The following is a 17,471-nucleotide window of genomic DNA, read 5'->3' as shown; positions in this document are numbered from 1 at the left end:
CTGTCTGACGAGGGGAGTTTGCTACTGTTAATAATTGACAGGTGACTACAGAATATATTGTAGCAGTAACACAAAAACTGACCAACCCCTGTTCTATGGCTTTTGTGCTGGAGAATGTTGCAGTTTGTAACCTGACTTGCAAGTGTGTCCACTCTCAGTTAAGAGCTGTGCCTTCTTTCACATTATGGAGGTCTCTCTAATAGTTTGCAACAACGAAATGAAATGTTGGGGGGTCTGTGTGTAGTCCCTCCATGAGCAGTTCTCCAATGGAATGGTTGTGCTCTAATTAAAAAAAAAAAAGCAGGTCATCAAAATGCAGTGATCACCTTTCTCCTTAAGTCTAAAGCTATCTAGCATTAGCTAATCAGATGAATATAGCATTCAGGGTTAATGCTTGATCTCTGAGTGTGATCTAGAGACTTCCTTTAACAAGAAGTACCTCTGGAGCAGTACTGGAAAAGCTCTGTGAGAAAGAGTAGTGATATTTTTTAAGGTTTCATACTTCATTAATATTTTATCTTCATGAGTCTAATACTACTTTGAAGTTTGGAACTGAAACTGCTTACTTTCATATGTGGCTCTGGTTTCAGTGTTTGACATAAGCCACATAAGCTTGCTGCTGGTTTAATCTAGGTACTACGTTTGTCTCAGCTCACACTATAATTTTCTCCTTAAATATCTTTTTAGAAGCGGTTTTTTGAGGGTTGGGCCTGATACGAAAAACATGCAAGTTAGAAAACTGACTTTACAAGCAGAAATAATACTATTGAATAAAAAATGTACAATTTGACAGCCCTGACTTACTGCCTGGTTTCTGCAATCTTATCTACCATATCTTAAATTTGGGTCTTTTATCTTTCATGTAACCCTTTAAGTTAGTCTCTCAGCTTAGTTTCCTGGGCTCTTAGAGATTCTTGCTGTAAAATAGCACCTACCATGCCATTAATAACAACATGCAGTGGGATCTGAGCTCCCTGACCGTGTAGGTGATGCAGATACAGAATAGAGAAAACATTATCTTGTCTTGCTCAGATGAAATCCAGTTGGACACAAAATGGAGAGGGATGTGCATGCTGTAAGTGCAGATGGTTGTGACTTAAGTAGAGCTGTAATGCACTCAAGCAATGCATAAAAGCAGGAATGGAAAAGAGTTCCTTTTTGCATGGGCAAGCTGAATTCTGTCTCCTGAGATGTAACAGTACTGCAGCAGCAAGAACTCTTGTGAGCAGGAGGCTGCTTTCTAACACAGAGCGGGTATTTTAGTTTTTCCTGATTGGATGGCTGAGTCATACCATAACATCAGGTGGTTTTCTGGTTCGATTGAATAAATCTGTATTAATTATAGCAGTTAAAATGGAATTTTGTTTTCATCCTATGAGTCAAGTTTCTGAAGCTGGAGCAAGACTGTTAAATGGTAGAAAAATATTTCTAAAGAGTAGTGTATTACTATTGTAGCATATATACACTGTAATTGAGAGGGGTGCAGAATGACTTTTTTATACAACTAGTTTGAAAGCAGTTTTTTGCCTTGATGTCATTCTTTTTTTTGGTTTGTGTTGTGCCTCTATTGTATAACGCTACTAATTTGCTGAGACACAGAGTTCATTTTATTGTCCAACCTAAAATATCTGAAATATTATGTCTGAATATCTGAATATTATGTCTGAAAACATAATTCAGACTGAAGAGATAAAATTATGATGGAGTGGCAGTGAATTTCTTTCAGGATTCCTGTACAACTCTTGATATCAGGTTTTCTGGCTTTTAAGCAGAGTGCAATTATCAAGAAAGAGCAAGCCTAGCACATCTCATTGGTTACTGAGTGATTTTGGGTACATGGTGATGATTAACAGCCATGTGTTGTGGTTGACTGCAGGCTTAAGTTTCATGCTTGACTACAGTAGAATTTTAGATGTGTGTTGCAAAGCACAGCTCGTATTTAGTATTCTACTTGAGTAACTGCTTTATCCCTGGGCTAGCTCTAAGAAAAGAGCCTGATGCTTGGCCTGTTATTTTGGAGAGTGTTTTTCTACTGTTGAGCAGGTATTTGAGAAGAAAGAGTCCCAGCACTTCAGACTTCCTTAAGAGGAAATCCTTTTTTGTGTCAGTTGTTAGAAAGTAGTGTGTTGCTTCAGTGGTACCAGCAGTGTTCTGCAATGTGTACTGCATTTCTCACTTTTAGACAGTTGCTCAATTTAAGCTGGAAGGCGGAGTTTGAGAGAAAGGAGTGCAGAGAGAAATTTTGAATTTTATTATTGAGTTTCTGATTTTATTCCTTTGAAAATGAGGAAGTACAACTTTGTAACTTTTTTTTCCCCTTTTAAATAGAATCCTGCAATTGCTGACATCTACACTGAGCATGCCCACCAGGTTGTAGTTGCCAAGTATGCTCCTAGTGGATTCTACATAGCATCTGGAGGTAAAGTATCCATGTGGATGAGATGTGTGTGGACAGAGGTGTTAAAGTTACTGGCAAAACCACAGTAACACGTCATGTGTGTGTGTGGAATATGCAGTCAATGGGATGTGCTTTGGTGGACTTAGGTGCACGTCTTTGGAGGAGGAGTGATTTCTGTCCTTGTTCCTCTAACCTCTTTCTCAGGCAGTGAGCTTAGACATTCTTGGTCTTTTTAAAATGTAGTATTTCAATAAAAAACCCAGAAATGAACCCTAAATACTTAGTGTGATGAAGACTTTTGTAAATGCAACAGAATGAAAAGTTATTTCTGAAGTACAGGATTATTGTTTGTGATGTTAATAAACGTTGATACTTTCTAGGCAGGAAAGGGATTCCAAAACAGTGTGTACTCATTTTTTTCCCCCTTCTTCCTGACCAAACTTGGCAACATTTATGACTTTTACTTTTTAGCATGAACTAAAAAAGCTTTCCTTGGCAATTTAGCTGGGAAAGAGGCAGAGTCTCAGTTTTCGTGTAAAGTATATGAATCAATAGTCTGAGGATGTGTAACGTGAATTTTTACAGTGTGAATTTCCTGTATGATAGGAGGTTTTGACTATGAAAGAACTAAACAAGCCTTTTTTAATAGAAGCTTGCATCAAATAATTGATATTTTTTTCAGGAGGAGTGCTATACAGTGAAGAATATTGATAAATGCAATACTGTAACTTGTATTTCTTTCAAAGACTTGCAGCTAAAATATAGATTTTTTTTTTTAATGCTTGTCATAGTCAATTAGAAGTGCTTTGGAAACGAGTAATGTGCCCAAATGGATATATTTTTAAAGTAATATATCTGAAAATAAAACATTTTGAATATGAGCCCCTTAGAAATGAAGCACTGATTCCTGCAAAGGTCTTAGAATGGGAGCTTCACTTTCAGCAATTTCAAGGGAACTGTATTTTTTAAGTGTAAAATGTCCTGTCCTTCTTGGTTTCAGAAAGAAAATATCAGAAAGCTATATTAGAATAAGTATTTTTGGAGTACTGGGGAACCTTTAAGAACACTTACAGCAGAACTTTTTTTTTTTTTCTCACATTCTTGTCTGAAAGGGACCACAGCCAGGATTTTCTTGGCTCAGTCTTGTGTGTGGACAATGTGTCAAATTGAATACCCTCTTAAAATCCAGTTTGCATTCTGTATTCTACAAACTTGGTGCTCTAGGTTTGTGCAGCACTTAATACTCAAAATAACTATCTAATTTTTTCTTGTAGTCTTTTAGATTTCCAGTCCTTTGTAAAAGAACAGTAATAGATACTGTGCTAGGCGAGTATTTGGTTAATTTTTGTCCTACCCAAGTGAAAGAGTTTAGGTTGCAGTATTTCCCTTAAAAAGCATCTTCTGTGTGTCATTTATAAATAGTTTTGTGATACTGCTGAGCATGGGGTCTGAAGATAGATGACCAGGCTGTTTAAGCTGTTTCTAAGTATAACATGTAAGATTCATTTCTCTGTCTATAAATCTGCATTAGCCATGCAACCTGCATTAATGCTTCATGAGACAGACCTTTGGCATTATGCTTTTGGCTTTTATGGTAATTTCTCTTATTATAGTCATAGCAGATGTAGAAATGGGAGATACTGAAAAGTTAAAGCTCTGTGTCTTACCTGTTAATAGATGGAGAAAACAGATTGTAAAGTCCATATTAAAATTCTGCTTCAATAACAAATTCTCTCTGTAAAGTTCTGAATTCGTCCTTTTAGCAGAAGTGAAGAAGATCAGTCTATGACCAGGTCCAAAAAATGCAGGGTGGTTGTATGTTTAAATTGAATTGTAAAGATGCACCACTAAATGGTGAACAGAATTTAAGCATTCTGCTGAGGTGAAAGATGCATATTTTAGCACATGGTTTATTCTGAAACAGTGGCTTTTTTGAAGGGTACAATACACACAGACTTTGCTGTGTGGGTTTCATTAGAGATGTGTAAATTTGTCTGTGTATAAAACAGTTCCTCCGGTTACAATCCTGACAATCCTGCACCACAGTAATTGCTCTGAATAGCTCTTGGGTTTTACAATACTCAGTGGAAACAGTGACCCAGGGAGCTTTCATTATCTCAAGTCTTAAATTGTTAACTGCTTGTGCCATGTCTGCTGCTTTTGACATTACTGTTCCTGAATATTCTGTTGCATTCCTGTCTAGAATTCCAGATAGTGCAGGCATCCACACCGTTAAGTGTGTACATGCTTCTGTATAGAAAAAGTACACTGATGTGCATGAATTGAGTTCTGTGGGCAGAAATCTCTTTGTACATTACATGTGCCTGGTATTTGTATGCAAAACAGGTCTCCTTTGAAGGTACAAATGGGAGTGCATTAGCCACTATCCACTGTACTTCTCCCTTCTTTTGGGTGTAGGGTGGCTTACTTCCCGGTGAAGGGTCACTGAGCTGTCTTGTAGCTGCTGGGCAGGGGGACTGGGCTGGCATCTTCTTTGTGTAACAGATACTTATCACAAACCAGCTGATAACATTACAGTTACTACTCTCTTACTGTGCAGTTTTTTTCATGTGTCTGCAAATGCTTTCTCAGTGTGTTGTATTTGGTGCTGCATGTCTTGAATCATAGTATCTGGTTGAAAACCTGATTTATTGAAATGGAAATAGTCTTAAGCATTCCTAAATAAAGAGATTTGTAGTAGTTGTAATAGGGTAAGGTAGTAGGTCCCTAGTACAAGTCTTTAGTGTAGCTGAAAATCTGTACTCTGGCAGATTGATGAGTCATGTGACTGAGTCATGCTGGAACAATAGTTATATTCTGTTTTATTATGGCAGATGTCTCTGGAAAGCTGAGAATCTGGGATACTACACAGAAAGAACACCTACTGAAGTATGAGTATCAGCCATTTGCAGGAAAAATAAAGGACCTTGCATGGACTGAAGACAGCAAGAGAATTGCTGTTGTTGGAGAAGGAAGGGAAAAGTGAGTAATTCTTTTGTGTTTGTGTGTGCTTATACATACATACATGCATTTACTATAAACCTCTGCATTCTAACATCCTTGCAGAAAGCTTTTAATTCTTCAATGGAATGAAGTCATTGATTTTTCCCTGTCTTGACTTCAAGTTGTGCTGCTCTGCAGGAGTATTTTCTACGTAGTGTTCAGCAGCTTTAAATTAGTTGGAAAATACGGTTCTGTTACAATTAATAAGTTTAAAAATTGTATGAAACTTGTTTCTTAGAGGTAAGTGGGTATTACTTTCAAGAAAAGCTGTCTGGTCTTTTTTTTTGTCAAATTTTGATAGAGTAGGAATGGGAAAACTATTTTGTCCCTCTTCCTTCACTTATTGGACTCATGGTCTTATTCAATTGATTGAATAAGAGTTAAAAAAAAGTGTATCTGAATTTTCTTCTTTGGTAAGATGTCTGTATTTTTAGGTTTTATCGTGGTAGTTTAATGAAAGGGCAACAAGCAGTCGTCCGTTACGTGACTAAATTAGATGCCGATTTAGGTTTGTGTCCTCCATTTAATGTTCAAAGACTGTGAGAACTTTTAAAGCACAGTCTAGACCAGGTAGTCTTATGCCTAAAGGGCTGAAAAGCATCATGTGGTGCTGTTCCTTAGTCCCCTGCACCATTTTTTAATCCCTGTCATGTACTGTGTCCTTGAAAGAGACTCTTTGTCCTCCATTCCTCCCTCTGCCTCTCATCTCCCTGTGGGTAGATACAATGTGAGTTTGCTCTCCTTCAAAAACATGGCCAGCTTCCTATTAGCGAATGCACTTTCAGTCTAGAATATTGTTGAAGGCATTCTAAAGAAGGCCTTTCAAATAGCAATGCTCTGGCAGTTTAGTGCCTTGGTATTGATTATACTGTTTGTTTGTTTTTTTTAAGTGATTTGGAGCAAGAACTGTCAAAAAAGCTTTTACAAATATTATTACTTAAAGATTTAAGGAAGAAGAGTTTTAAAAGTGATGGTACCCAATCTAGGCTAAATAGTCAGAAAACTGTGATCCAATGTCATTGTTACCCCAGCTTTCTGCAGTCTGTGTTCTGGCTAGGCAGATGGAGTAATTTACTGCTTTCTTTTATAAACCAACAGTTTTAGTGAGGAATATACATTGGATCTCTGAATTTTAGAAGCTTTATATGCAAAACCTGATTGTCCCCTTCAGCAAATGTCTCCTATTGAAGATTAGAATCTCTCACCAGCAAGATCTCAAATAGCCTTCAGGGATCTATGATGCGCTTGCATGAGATTAATGAGATGACCTAATTTCTTTTCTTTGAGTGCACTCAAATCTGCCATTTGCAGATGTTCAAGGAGTTAATCTACATGTAACTGTTATGAATTGTATTTATTGTGTGCTTTTCTCACTAGATTTGGAGCAGTGTTCCTGTGGGATAGTGGCTCTTCTGTTGGTGAGATTACTGGGCACAATAAAGTGATCAACAGCGTGGACATGAAGCAAACGAGACCATATCGGCTGGCAACCGGCAGTGATGACAACTGCGCTGCCTTCTTTGAGGGACCGCCTTTCAAGTTCAAGTTTACACTAAGCGTGAGTTGAAGTTTAGATGTGGCTCTGTTGTTAAACTGTGCAGTTTCCACCAAGCTTGCAGTTCTTATCACAACTAGCTGTTATAACAGAAGTACTCAGTTCCCCCTCTTGAAGCATAGCTGGTGTCAAGTGGGTTTCTCAAAACCATGTATAACTAAATGTTTGTCTCAGGTCAAGAAAACCAAAATAAATGGTTGGTTGAAAAGAGAACCTGAAAGAGTTTTTCCAATATTCTTTTTTCCTTGTCACTAAGGTATGGAAGGGATGAAGTAGGATGTTTTGTTGGCTCTGTTGATGCTTTCAGAGCTCTGTTTCCCAGTGCAGATGTGTGTAGAATTTCTTAAAGCTTTCGAAGGTGCAGGATTCAAGAAATGTGGTGATTTTAATGTAATTTTCCAATCTGATAGAGTGCTCAAATCTGAAATCCCAGGACCCACTTAGAAAGGGTGAATGTAGATTTTTGAAAGCATAACTTGATTTTTATTTCATAAACGGATATGTAACTTGTGTGGTCAGTTTTCTGTTTCCATGTTCCTTTTAACTTTGTTTCTTATTCCGTTTGTTACAATCGCTTACATGAAACAAAGCCTGGAACTATCGCAGTGAAGGTAGTCATTGTTGCTTAAGGCCAAAGAAAACAAAAAGCCAGAAAGCTGCAGAGCTTTGAAGGCAGGAGACCTCTTGCCTCAAAAAAACTATTGTAAAGATGTTGGATGTTTTTGCAGTAGTCGATTGAAAATGTTTAGTTTGTATTTTAGTTTTAGTTTTAAAACCAGTGTAGTAGGCCTTTTATTTTCTTACACATTAGCCTTGAGTAGTCTTCATATGCTGACTTTAGTAAGGATTCCATTCCAGTTCTAGAAAAGGAATTGTTTTGAGCTCTACGATCCAATGAAATGATGTAGTTGCCTAATATATTTCTGAACTTAAGCTGATACTTGCATTTTGCTAAGCTGATTCTTTTAGAACTCTGAAGTCCAAATTGCTTACCAGTGCTGCTTAGACTGGCATATGATGCAGTCTGCCTTTTAAAGTGATATTTGGGTTGATATATGGGATTCTGGTATGGGCTGTTATATGGTTTAAATTAGAGCCTGCAGTATCATCGGGGGAAAAAAGGTATAGTTGGTGAAAGTAGGTTAGAACCTGCCTTCCATATTACTAAAAATAGTCTTCCAAATCTCTCTGCATGGGAGCTTTAGCCTCATTGTGGTGCTTCCCTATTTAACATGTGTTTTTTAGTTTGCGTGGTTTGAATAGTCTCCTACTTGTAAATAGTCTATTTGGGGAGCATACATCAGTCTTGCCTCATTACTTCACAGAACTATCACTAATGCAGTCTCCCAGGAATGGAATTTCAGTAAAATAGTAACTTATTCCTCATGCCTGTGCTTTTTTTTCTTTTGCAATAAGAAGGATAAAATACTCTTGTGTGTATAAAATCACTGCACAATGAAGTGAGAGTTGAAATCTGAGGAATGTTGCAGAAGAAATCAGTCACCACTGGGAAAGAAGCTCATGTTTGTAGGCTGCATCTGAGTTTTTTTACTACTTATCCCTGCAACTGGGTAATCATTCTTCTGATATGCACTGAGTTATTTTAACTACATCAGTAATGATGTCACAGTGTCTTCCCTGGACTGTTCTTGGCCCCATGATTCTCTTCAGATAGAGGCTAAACTTGCCTCATAGCAATTCTCTACAGCAAGCATCTCCTACACAGCTAATTTATGGTTCACCTGTAAGAGAACTTCATTGTTAGTAGATTGTCTTCTATGTAAAATGGTCTCTTTTTTGTTTGCTGATTCTTACTTCTTCTCTACAGGACCATACACGGTTTGTGAACTGTGTGAGATTTTCTCCTGATGGGAACAGATTTGCTACAGCTAGTGCAGATGGGCAGGTAAAACACAAGGAACTCTTTTAATACTGATTTTAGCATGAGAAGATTTTCTTGTGCATTTTGGGAATAGGATTAGCATCGTAAAACCCACGTTGCTTCTTTTTTATGCCACAAGTTGAAACTTTTAACTATCCTCCTGTAAATCTGTAATAACTGATAAGTGGTAATAACCAGACTATTCTTACTTGGATTTTTTTCCCCATGCCATCTCCCTAGCATCCTCTTACAAGTTATTTTGGGAGGAACATGTTGGACTTTTAGAAGATATATGTTATGATCCTGAGAGGTCTAGCTGAAATAGTGAATTCATGGATAGTAACCCAGCTCCATATGTACTCCCTACTGATAAGGGCAGGTTGACAATGACTCTTCTACCATAGGTAGCTTGACCTTCTCAGAGGGTGGACTCTCATGAGAGAAGTGCTAAGCAGCTGTCATCACAGTAGGAGTCAAAACTGTAACATTTTCCAGAATTTCAAATGTCTGGATCCAAAGTACAGGGGACTTGCTGTAATTATTTACAATTTTCATCTCAATTATTTAGTCTTAATTATTCAGTGCAGCGTAGCTTGTGCCTCTCCTTAAGAAGGACTCTAGTGTATCAAAATATCAGATATTATCTTGGGGTTTTTTCTGTTACTGCTTTTCCCTTTAAGTTGTATGTGTTTGTGCTCTTTTAAGATTTTTGTTTATGATGGGAAGACTGGAGAGAAAGTGTGTGCTCTTGGTGGAGGCAAAGCACATGATGGAGGTATTTATGCTGTAAGTATCACTTCATTTGTGCAGATGATCAGTAGTGTTTCATTACCTAGTTAATGAACTGCAAAGTCTTGGATTAATAAATGCATTTACTGTCTTGTGGTGACATTTGTTTTTACAGATTAGTTGGAGCCCTGACAGTAGTCAGTTGCTTTCTGCTTCTGGAGATAAAACTGCTAAAATCTGGGATGTTGGTGCTAATTCTATTGTAAATACTTTTAACATGGGATCAAACGTGTTGGATCAGCAGCTGGGTTGCTTGTGGCAGAAAGACCATTTACTGACTATCTCCCTGTCTGGCTATATCAATTATTTGGACAAGAACAATCCAAATAAGCCTTTACGTGTCATAAAGGTAGGTTAAAGTTCTGTTACTGCATGAGTTTCTGCAATAAATGACTCAGTGATTGAAGCTGTAAAGATGAAATTGTAAGCTACTGTAAGGTAGCTATTGAAAAATAGCTTTGTTTAATTAGCATTGCCAAATGAGCTGTATGTGACTGTTTCTTGAATCAAGAAGTTACTCTTTACATGGGTGACACTGTTTTGTGCAAATACCCAGACTGATAATTTCATTTTAATTAATGTTATCGACTTATCTTTTGTTGCAGCTTTTAAGCATTCTTGAGATGAGAAAAGAAATACATCATAGATAGAAAACTACCAGAGATATCTCATTCTCCCAGAACTAGTGTATTGTGGACAAGGTGATTAGGGTTACCATGCAATTGAACTTTAATTTTAGGATTTAAAGAGTTTGCTGGCACTAGACTCTCTCTCATGGGAACTTACATTTTTACATGAACTAGAAACATTGTCCCAGATTTTTGCCATCACTGCTATAATTCTGGAAGTTGGTGTGGGTACATGACCATATTTAGTCCTCTTCCCTGAATCATAAAGTGCCTGAAAAGCAGTGATGAAGAGGCTATGAAAGTATTTTGGCTCATCAGGCTAATAAGGACATCCATGGTGCTTATTGTTTCTCATCAAGGACATTGCAATAGCAGTGCTATAACAGTTAAATGGCTGTAAAATAGTGGTTTTTATACTGGGTGACTTTTTATGCTTGTGAATAGCATGTTATTTTCTGAATAACCTATCATTCTTCTCAAATAGGTCTATGTATGTGTTAAAAATTGCTCATCAGTAATTATTTATGTTCCATTCACAGGGTCATAGTAAATCAATTCAGTGTCTTACAGTGCACAAAAATGGTGGAAAGTCCTATATTTACTCTGGAAGTAATGATGGTCATATTAATATCCTTTGAATAATGGTGGTACTTGTTCTAGTCTTATAGTTTGATATGAGAGCTCATTAGCAGAGATGGAAAAGAAAAGCTTTGCCAAAGACAAAGTTTATTGGACACAAGTGAATACTTTGTCTAAAGTTTATTTAGCTTTCCCCTAATACCTGTTTTAATACCTGCCTTCACACTTTCCTGCTAAATATAAGCCAGCTCTTAATTTTCAGTTGTTGTTTCTTTATGATAGGTAGCTTGATAGTATGGAGAAGCAAGTGAATATATAAATTAGCCTCTTGTAACGTCAAGAAACAGCAATAACATGTTTTCCACTTACGACAAAATATGCAGAAAGTTATATTTCCAGCATTTTGAAGCTTATAGTTAAAGCTACAGTCCTTTTTCCTGCCTTTAAAATGATGTCATGTTGGCATAAGCTCTTATAAATACAGGTCCTGTTTCTTTTCAGACCGGTAATACAGTGTGAGTAGTTCACATGATGTTACCATGGTAAAATGAGGGAAAGACAGTGTTACAAGGGCTTCTATCTAAAGTTCTTTAAAAAGTATTTTCTAGTCTCAGACCTAATGCTAATTACTCCAGTATTTGCTGCTGTTTGTGATAGATCATTTAACTCACTACAGAACATCAGAGTTTCACTTAATAAATAAGGTTGCCCATGTAGCTTGTAGGGTCTCTGTCCCTAGAGGTACTCAAAACCTTACAGAACCCTGCAGCCTGTTGTAGCTAACACCAATTAGAGCAGCAGGGCTGGACTAAATCTCAAGAGGTCCCTTCTAACCTTAGCTGTTCTCTCAATTATGTAACTTTTTATGGTGTGGAATTTGACTGCACCAGTATCTTCAAATGTTCCTTAATTCTGTTATGCACATTATTGGGATTCTGAAACTGGAGAGAATGATGGTTTTTCTGGGAAAGGCCACACAAACCAGGTTTCTAGAATGGCAGTGGATGAGATGGACCAGCTGGTCACCTGCAGTATGGATGACACTGTGCGCTACACCAACCTTAGCAAGAGAGATTACAGGTTAGTTAAAATGTGGCCTTTTATTGCACTATAATTGCTTTACAGCAAGAGTGCTGTTGACTTTATATGGTAAATAGAAATGCTGGAGTTTATTTAGGTTTTATGTTACCATGGAAACTGTAGAAATGATTACTGTACCAACCTTGTGGTTTTTTTGTCAATGAGAAATGCATCCCAGGCTTTTCAATTTGCTTTGTCCCTTCCATGGGTTAAATGGAGACTGTCTTGTATTAGGTGACTTAGTTAGGGGCTTTGGAAAGGTATTTGCTTTGTCATTCATAAATACTCAGGGGTAGTGGAGATAAATATGTTTAGGAGGAGTGGGACACTGTTTCTTCATGGAAACCAGAATTTAAAGAATCCTGTTAAGATAATCTAGTTAGTTTAAAAATTAAACTATAGTATAGTAACATTGACTTTCATTTCAAAGGTTACTATCTTGATCAAGTTTTAAACACAAAGCAATAGGAAACTTTGCTGATTAGTAGATAAGAAAATTAAGTTATGTATGTTCTTGATGATTAGTGGGTGATTATTTGAATGGGCAATTTAAAATAATGGTAGACATGGAATAATTTCTTCCTCCTTTGTCCGTCCTGCTTCTTCACCTTGTCACATCCTCATCCAGTGGCCAGGATGCTGTGAAAATGGATGTTCAGCCAAAATGTTTAGCTGTGGGTCCTGGTGGCTATACTGTAGTTTTATGCATTGGACAAGTAAGTATTAACACGTGGATTATCAACTGTTGTTGTGTTAATAATGCCATGTATGGTTACACTTATCTATTTCATGTGGGATTACCTTGCACATCTATAGAATTTCCTAATAAGACCTATAGGGAACATAATTCAGCAGTATACTTGATAACCCTTGTCTTTTTGCATCCTGTACCAATTTCACATTTAAATTTCAGAAAGTCCCTTGTGTGGATGCATCTGTATTTGTTATCAATACAGCTTTATGCTGGAAGGTTAAACCTCAGAATCACACTCATGCCAGATCTGTTCAGTGACACAGTTTTGGCAAAAGGATGTTTTTCTCCTGCTTTTTTTTTTTTTTTGCAATTAATCCAATTAACTCATGCTGTTGTACAGCATAAGCAGCTCTAGCTCACGTGCCACTAGTATGCAGATCACAGAAAACTGAGACATTGCATTGAGGCTCTCTTGTATCAGAACATTATTAACTTCTAATGATTTATACTTTCTGCATGGGTGCTGGTTTTGTGTTTTTAATATTTGATAATGTTATCCAAACCTGTTTTCATGTGTGTTATAACCATAGCATAGAGCTGGATAGGAAATAGCCTTTAAGGTTTAAGACTGCAGCATTAACTTGCTACTAATTTGGTCCTGCCTCCCTCCCTTTAACAATGAACCAGGAAGGGAGTAAGCCTTGCTAAAAATACTGATTTGTCCATGTTTATTTCATGTTCAAAGCCAGTGAAGCAAAGCTGAAGGCAATGGAGAATGCCCTACACTATGTAGTTTAGAACACACAAGTACTGCAGTACAGCAGATTAGTTAGTCACCACATGTTGGCATTTCTTCAATTTTTTTTAAGAATGAAACGGTTCCCTTTAAGATGAGAATACAATAAAAATCTGAGTAACTAGAGAGAATTTGTATTTTTGACTAAAGTAATAGTTTTATATTAGGTACTTTGAAGAAGGGTCTTAGTTTCTGGTTTTCTGCTTACAGATTGTCTTGATGAAAGATAAGAAAAAATGTTTTGCAATTGATGACCTTGGCTATGAGCCAGAAGCTGTAGCCATTCACCCCACAGGAAGTACAGCAGCAGTGGGAGGAGCGGTAAGGTTGCACTTCCTAAAACTGTATTACTGTGAACACTGGAGCAAGTAACAGAAGTATTAAATAACAGTAGGTGTGGTGTGTTGAGAAATGGTAGGTGACAATTTGTAACAACATCAGTATTGTTTAAGTGTGTGTATTTGGTGTTCTTGGGCTTTCGTTCCCTAGATTGTGACCTAATCTGCCTAATTGTGACCTAAAGTCTATTTCACTTTTTCTTAAATTAAGTCTTTTTTCCTTTATTTGCTGTTTTGAAATTGCCAAATTGTTTTTATCCAGTGTGTTCTTGAAGTTGGCAAATTATAGAAAATGGGTTAATTTCCATACTTTGGTGGATTGTAACCAGCATAAATGACAGGTTATCTAAACCTTTTCTTAACATAAGCATTACCAGACAGAATTAATGCAAAAAGTTCCAGGAACTCCTCTTTCTACTGTAATGATTTTTCTACCTTTTCTCCTTCTTTGCTATTGATTTGCAGGATGGGAATGTCCATTTGTATTCAATCCAAGGAACCTCTTTGAAAAGTGATGATAAGACTTTGGAAGCTAAAGGTCCTGTTACTGACCTGGCATATTCTCACGATGGTGCCTTTCTTGCAGTCTGTGATGCAAACAAAGTTGTCACTGTCTTTAGTGTTGCTGATGGCTATGCGGTAAGAACTTGTAAATAATTGATGTAAATTTGATGTTTCTGTGACTGTTTACCTGCTATTTTGGGCTAGTATTGCTATTTACAGCAGCCTATGTGAACCCTCCAGATGGTAAGAATGGTCAAGGAAATGTGCAGCATGGGTTGACTGCTGGGAAAGCACTGAAATCCGTGTAATAATAAATGAATAGTTAAGATAGGGAAGGAGCTGGATTTCCACAGACTAGCCATAGTTAAATACAAAGAGTTCCTTTGGATCTGCAGAACCACTAGTTTGTTAGTTTGGGATTTTTAAAGGAAATAACAAAATATGTCTGTTAGAGAATTTGTGTGCATTTTTGTAAAATGGACAAGAATGTAGGCTCAGTTTGATAAGAATCATACAAAAAATACAATGAAATTCAATTACATAAATAAAGCAGACTTGGCAATGAAATTCTGCTGGCTCAGGCCCACAGTTCCATGGTAAGGATTAAGCTATGAAAGGGACATGCTAGGACAGGGAATCTTGCTTTATCTGCCAATCTACCGTCTTTTAACTAAAAACCAAAAAATGGGCAATTTCCACTTTTCAGCCCAAGCAGTCAATGCATATCAGCCTGTAAACTCCTTAAACTTTGACTAAAACAACATTGAAGTAAAAACACAGGATGGCATTCCAGAAAAAACTTTTCATTTTCCAGGTAAAAATTGAAATTTTGCCTTGTGAAACATCTGTGGAATTATTTTAGAAGCCTCTAAATTGCATATCCCCTTAACATATCAAGATTTCATAGAAAAATGTCTTAGTAGGTTTTTTTTACAAAAGGGGTTTGTGTTTTATTGGCCTACTAAGTGTTTAAATAAATCACATAAAATTAAGCCACCACTTGGTTTACTTAGTGCATCCATCTGCATCTGAGATGTACATTGTCTGGAGTCTTGCAGTAGCTTGTTCTGATGCTGCACATTGAAAGCTAGTGATTTCCTGAAGCAGCTTTAACTGTTGGAATAACCCTTGTCTCTCTAATTTTCAAATAGGAGCATAATGTCTTTTACGGACACCATGCAAAAGTTGTTTGCATTGCATGGTCACCAGACAATGAACACTTTGCTTCTGGAGGCATGGACATGATGGTGTATGTTTGGACTGTGAGTGATCCAGAGACCAGAGTCAAGATACCAGGTATGTTTTCTTCAACATACTGCTTTTGAAAGTTGTTAGTAGTTCTTGAGATCCAACACTGTTTTGTACACTAATGGTAAGCAGGCTTCAAATGTTCCCAATGTAATTTAGCCTTTGTTAATCTCTATCTAGCCACACTAGCTGGAGTTCTTCTGTTATTTTTGTAGTTACTTTTAAAATCCAGTACTAGTATTTAATGCAGCTAAAAATCATATTTGGAATGTGCTGAAGGTACCTTGTCAACCCAGCCTTCCTAACTCTTTTCTGTTACTTTGCACTGTGATACAGATGCTCACAGACTACATCATGTCAGCGGCTTGGCGTGGCTGGATGAACATACTCTGGTTACAACATCCCACGATGCTTCTGTTAAAGAGTGGTCTATCTCCTACAATTGAAATAAGCCCCCTCTTTGGAAGGACCTAATCAGGGACTAGAACTACTGCAGTGGAACATAGCATTTCTTTTAAAAAATCTGTATTGGCCTCTGGGTCTGCTGTCATATCCTCATATCTTTACAGGGTGTTCATATCTGTAATTAAATGTACTTTGAAAGCTTTAGCGAATAACAGTTTGCACATGAAAAGCACTTAAATTATGTCTGGAGCTTAACCTTTGTGCTGAACATTCCAGAGGCAACAGCCGAACAAGTTGGTGTGCAAGGTTCAGGCGCGAAAGATTCAAACTCAATCAGTTGTTCTTTTCTAACCAAGAAATGTAAGACTGTACAGCATGAGAGTAATACTTCTCATTTTTTCTAATTACAGAACATTTCTGTACTAACAGTCATAGTAAGAGTATTTAGTTGTGGTCTGAAACCAATCAAGCTGTGTGCAGCTACTGTATATTGCTTTGCTTCTCTATACTGCACCAAACTGTTGCCTCAGATTTTCTCCTCCAGATAAGAAGGTGGGGTACATACATAATAAACTTTTTATGTATTTCATGTCAAATCTTTGTGGTTTATTTTAAGGTGGAAGTGTGGGATTTTAATGTACTTACTGTTGTGGGTATAATGTTTACAAATAATCATTGTAGCAACTTGTTGCTTCAGAAACACAATTGTTACTTCCATGAATTAGGACTGTCTTGTCATTTCAGTGTCAGAGAAAAGAAATCATTCTGTTTTAAAGATTAAAGATATTTTCTGTTTGAAGGAGAAGCATGTTATTGTTTAAAAAATGCAGTACTTCTACCACCTTTTGGAAAATACAGGAATTAAACAAAGTGAAGTGTTGTTATGACTTAAAGTGATTTTTGAGAAGATGGTGTTTGCTTGGTGAGTTTTATGCCTTTGCATGTGCAGAACAGTTGCATGAAAGCATTACCTCATGCGAAGAGATCCTGATGTTGTGTTTAGTTCCCTTCTCACACTCCACAATAGGTTTAAGTGATTTGAAGCTAGCAGTCCAACAAGGGTGGAGGAGGACACTCTGATGCAAAGTAGTAGGAAGATTTGTTACCATCTCTGATGGCCAAAAAGAGTTGTTGCTGTCTAGAACCTTGGAAGACTTAAATTTTCTCTGCTAAGTCTCTACCACCACCACCACCACCACCACCACCTTTCCAGTTGTCTTTGGATTTTATTAAGCTTTCCTTTCTGTGTGGACTCGCGTGTTTTTTTTTACCAATCATATTTCTAATGACACTAATAATACAGCAAATAAAATGCTTTTGCTGCTTCTCATACTGTGGCCTATTGCTCAATTGCTAAAAAGAAAAAGCCTTACAAAAATGAAATGTTGGTGAAACACATTTTGAAAAGGAAAAAAATGTTGATTTCTTTTTAGGAGTGGTGATCAGAATGTCTCCTAGCCTGCAAACCAACATCTATAGTGGAACAGTTGATGTAGATTTTTTTTCTTCTTCTAAGAAGTGGGATATTTTGCACCATAGTTTCTTTGTGTTTACTGTGTCTCTCTGTTAGC

At 37.1% G+C, this 17,471-nt stretch overlaps 1 protein-coding gene across 1 annotated transcript in view; it reads left to right on the top strand.

The window, feature by feature from the left end:
- WDR1 (WD repeat domain 1) overlaps nucleotides 1–17,230 on the top strand; it is a 51,678-nt gene extending 34,448 nt beyond the window's left edge. The window contains exons 3-15 of the mRNA XM_014307633.1: nucleotides 2,329–2,419; nucleotides 5,233–5,380; nucleotides 6,779–6,959; nucleotides 8,785–8,862; nucleotides 9,544–9,624; nucleotides 9,743–9,976; nucleotides 10,796–10,883; nucleotides 11,759–11,915; nucleotides 12,544–12,631; nucleotides 13,616–13,726; nucleotides 14,209–14,382; nucleotides 15,399–15,543; nucleotides 15,832–17,230. Of these exons, the coding sequence (XP_014163108.1) occupies nucleotides 2,329–2,419; nucleotides 5,233–5,380; nucleotides 6,779–6,959; nucleotides 8,785–8,862; nucleotides 9,544–9,624; nucleotides 9,743–9,976; nucleotides 10,796–10,883; nucleotides 11,759–11,915; nucleotides 12,544–12,631; nucleotides 13,616–13,726; nucleotides 14,209–14,382; nucleotides 15,399–15,543; nucleotides 15,832–15,941 (1,686 nt within the window). The 3' untranslated portion in view covers nucleotides 15,942–17,230. The remainder of the gene's footprint in view (nucleotides 1–2,328; nucleotides 2,420–5,232; nucleotides 5,381–6,778; nucleotides 6,960–8,784; nucleotides 8,863–9,543; nucleotides 9,625–9,742; nucleotides 9,977–10,795; nucleotides 10,884–11,758; nucleotides 11,916–12,543; nucleotides 12,632–13,615; nucleotides 13,727–14,208; nucleotides 14,383–15,398; nucleotides 15,544–15,831) is intronic.
- The last annotated feature ends 241 nt before the right edge of the window (nucleotides 17,231–17,471 follow it).

The sequence above is a fragment of the Geospiza fortis genome, unplaced genomic scaffold (assembly GCF_000277835.1).
Source record: "Geospiza fortis unplaced genomic scaffold, GeoFor_1.0 scaffold40, whole genome shotgun sequence".
Lineage (NCBI taxonomy): Eukaryota > Metazoa > Chordata > Aves > Passeriformes > Thraupidae > Geospiza > Geospiza fortis.
The sequence above is the reverse complement of the archived record's forward strand: the minus strand, read 5'-3'. Positions and strand labels throughout refer to the sequence as shown.